This window comes from Cyprinodon variegatus, unplaced genomic scaffold (genome assembly GCF_000732505.1).
Source record: "Cyprinodon variegatus isolate N-32 unplaced genomic scaffold, C_variegatus-1.0 Scaffold533, whole genome shotgun sequence".
In the NCBI taxonomy this organism is placed as follows: domain Eukaryota; kingdom Metazoa; phylum Chordata; class Actinopteri; order Cyprinodontiformes; family Cyprinodontidae; genus Cyprinodon; species Cyprinodon variegatus.
The window spans coordinates 582,553-585,349 of record NW_015150986.1 but is presented as its reverse complement, the minus strand read 5'-3'; the positions used below and the strand labels follow the sequence as shown (position 1 = coordinate 585,349).

Here is a 2,797-nt window from a genome sequence, read left to right as displayed (position 1 = left end):
TGACAGTGGTTTTATTTTGATTTTATACACGCTTCCCTCCTGGTTTTCACTCCCATCATGACCTCAAATGCTCTCTGGCTCAGAGCCGTCGCTGCAGGACTTTAATGTTGTATGAAAAGTCGGCTGATTTCAACCCACTTTAAGCTTATTACCGCCACCTATAGGGCTGGAGTGTGAAAGAGTCTTACCCTTGTTTAATGCATCAAAAACCATAAATTGAGGCCTTTGAGTTTTGCAATTTTATTACAAATGTAATTAACTGTCCTAGCTGATATTTCTATCTCCCACCATCTCCTTCCTTTAGATCAAGTCTTCAGAGCTTCCCTCACCTTCAGCGTTCGTTTATTCTGTTCCAGATCAAAAACATAAAGGCAGCCATCATTTGCCCTGAAAAAAAAAAAAAAAAAACACAGACAGGAAATATTAAATCAATTCCCTGTCATGGTTTATACGTCATTCCAATTCCTACTTAATTAATTAAATAAATGAAATGTTGTCCGTCAAGACAAACAGCTGGAACAAGTAATCCATTCTTCTAAGCTCTGCCTGTCAGTCAGAGCTTTCACACGAGTCGTACTCACCCGCCCAGGATCTCTTTGCCATCTGTTGACGCAGCCAGCGAGAACACGCAGAACCTCCTCTCATCTGGACTACAAAGCACACACACAGACACCATTACGACAAAGCAACACGACTGAATCTCAACCACACAGCCTTCAGCACCGTATCCCACACTAAGAACAGCTAATGAGGTCATTCATCCCCTCCTAAACACATTTTCTACAGGGAGGGAAACTGACACACATAGAGGGGAAGGAGACTAAATCTGACAGCATCATTCATCCAGGTGGTGATGGAGGAGGAGTCGATGAGGCCGGCTGGTAGGGAATGATAGATTACCTGCTCCGTACTGTTATAAGTTACTATGAGGGGAAACACTAACTTGAGGTCCAGGGCGGTGTGGTTTTCACTGTCGCCATCTATACTGCACATATGAACTGTGGGAGGACACAGACAGAGAGGACATATGAGAGAGCAATGAAAGGATAAAAAAACACTGAATATGAGGAGAAAAACTGAGATTAACGATCATTGCAGCAAGATATTCTCACTGAACAAGACTGCTGGAATTAAAGAAATTAAGGAATTAAATCTTAAATTGAGATAAATGATCCAACACTTCTAAATCCAAGTTGGTTTTCTTTTAATCCTATCTTTATCCGTATGGGCCGGAGAACAACAACAGGGACAAATCAACAGATATATAAATCAACCTGTTCTTATTTGGCATTTATTATATGATCGTTCCTGATTTTTGAGTGTGAAAATGCTAATAATTAAATGTATTTACAGTAAAAATAAATGTACCATATTTTTCGGACTATAAACTGCACCTTGATAAGAAAAAAAGAAAAAACAGAAATCTACATATATAAAACATAGCAGGCTATAATCCACCGATATCTACTGAACTGTTCCCCATCAAACCTGTAGGGGGAGCTCTACATATCAGCCCTGTAGAAGGGACGAAGAAGAATTATTGATGGTTTGCGGCAGAAAGAGCGTCTAATAAGAGATGGGACTTTGTCGGCTCCTTATTTCAGCTCTGCAGGAGTTGAGCCCAGTCTCTTCATTGTTTTAACAGCTTTAATGCTGGAAATAAATGTTGATATATGTGAATTCGGGACATTTGTTCTCCATCCTGCCTGCTGCAAGCATGTTCTTTTGCTAAAAAAAAAATTTTAGCCATCTTTGACTTTCGCCCCATGGCGTTTAGGAAAAATCCACACAAAAGCTGCACCTTCGTTTAAACCGCATGGTTCAAAGGGTGGGAGCAAAGTAGCGGCTTATAGTCCTGAAAGTACGATATAAATTTGAAAAAAGAAGCATTAAATAATGTTTTCCTATATTAATTGAAAGTGTTTAGATTCATGTTTAAAACTGTATTTTAACACGCTGACTATTCATAGATTTCAGTTATCTCTACAGTCCGCCTTAAATCGAGTGTCCAGAAAAGAGATGCAGCTGAAATTGAATTTAATTGTTTTAGCTATCTGCACTAAATGCTAAACTCGGATGCCAAAAAAAAAAAACATTTATTTAATAATAAAATGTTTTCTATATTATGACTATACCTAAATCATTACTTCACCTTTGTGTTTATTATAAAAATTAAAAGACCTATAAATGGATTAAATTGGTATCAGAAGTTCAGAAACTGGTCACTGAGATCTCAGCACTGCATCCATTTAAAAAGACCCAGAAATCAAACCATCTTACTGATTTGGTGCTAAATCTCTACCTGCATCTTCCTTACGTCTGAACATACTGAGCTGCTCATTAGATTACAGCCATGTTGACAAATACTTAATAAAACTAATCCGTTAACCAACCAATGACCTTTATAGCTGATTTCTGAAACAAAAGAAAAGGAGGAGACTGGTCATAATGGTCCCACAGCCTTACTGTAGTCAGACCAGCTGGAGTAGAGCACATGGCGAGTATCCGGAGTGAAGCAGACGTCCAATACGCTCCAGCCTACGTCACGGGCCTTCACCGTCCGTTGCAGGTGGAAACGCCCCCTGGAGGTGTCGTAGAGGCGGATGTTCTGGTCTAAATGGTCATACAGACGCATGGACAGTTAAAACCTAAATAATTGAAGGTTTTATTCTCTCATTATATGTTACGATTGTCTTTTAAACTTGCATTAGTGTCAAAAGTTCTGGGTTTGCTCCTCACACTAGTTTGCTAGGATTTTGACCCATTCCTCCAGACAGAACCAGTGTAACTCAGTCCG

At 39.3% G+C, this 2,797-nt stretch overlaps 1 protein-coding gene across 2 annotated transcripts in view; it reads right to left on the bottom strand.

The window, feature by feature from the left end:
- dcaf11 (DDB1 and CUL4 associated factor 11) overlaps nucleotides 1-2,797 on the bottom strand; it is an 18,398-nt gene that overhangs the window by 9,432 nt on the left and 6,169 nt on the right. For both annotated transcript variants that reach the window (XM_015391263.1, XM_015391262.1), the window contains exons 7-10: nucleotides 2,467-2,613; nucleotides 944-998; nucleotides 582-650; nucleotides 330-387 (exon numbers count right to left, since the gene is read on the bottom strand). In XM_015391263.1, the coding sequence (XP_015246749.1) occupies nucleotides 330-387; nucleotides 582-650; nucleotides 944-998; nucleotides 2,467-2,613 (329 nt within the window). The remainder of the gene's footprint in view (nucleotides 1-329; nucleotides 388-581; nucleotides 651-943; nucleotides 999-2,466; nucleotides 2,614-2,797) is intronic.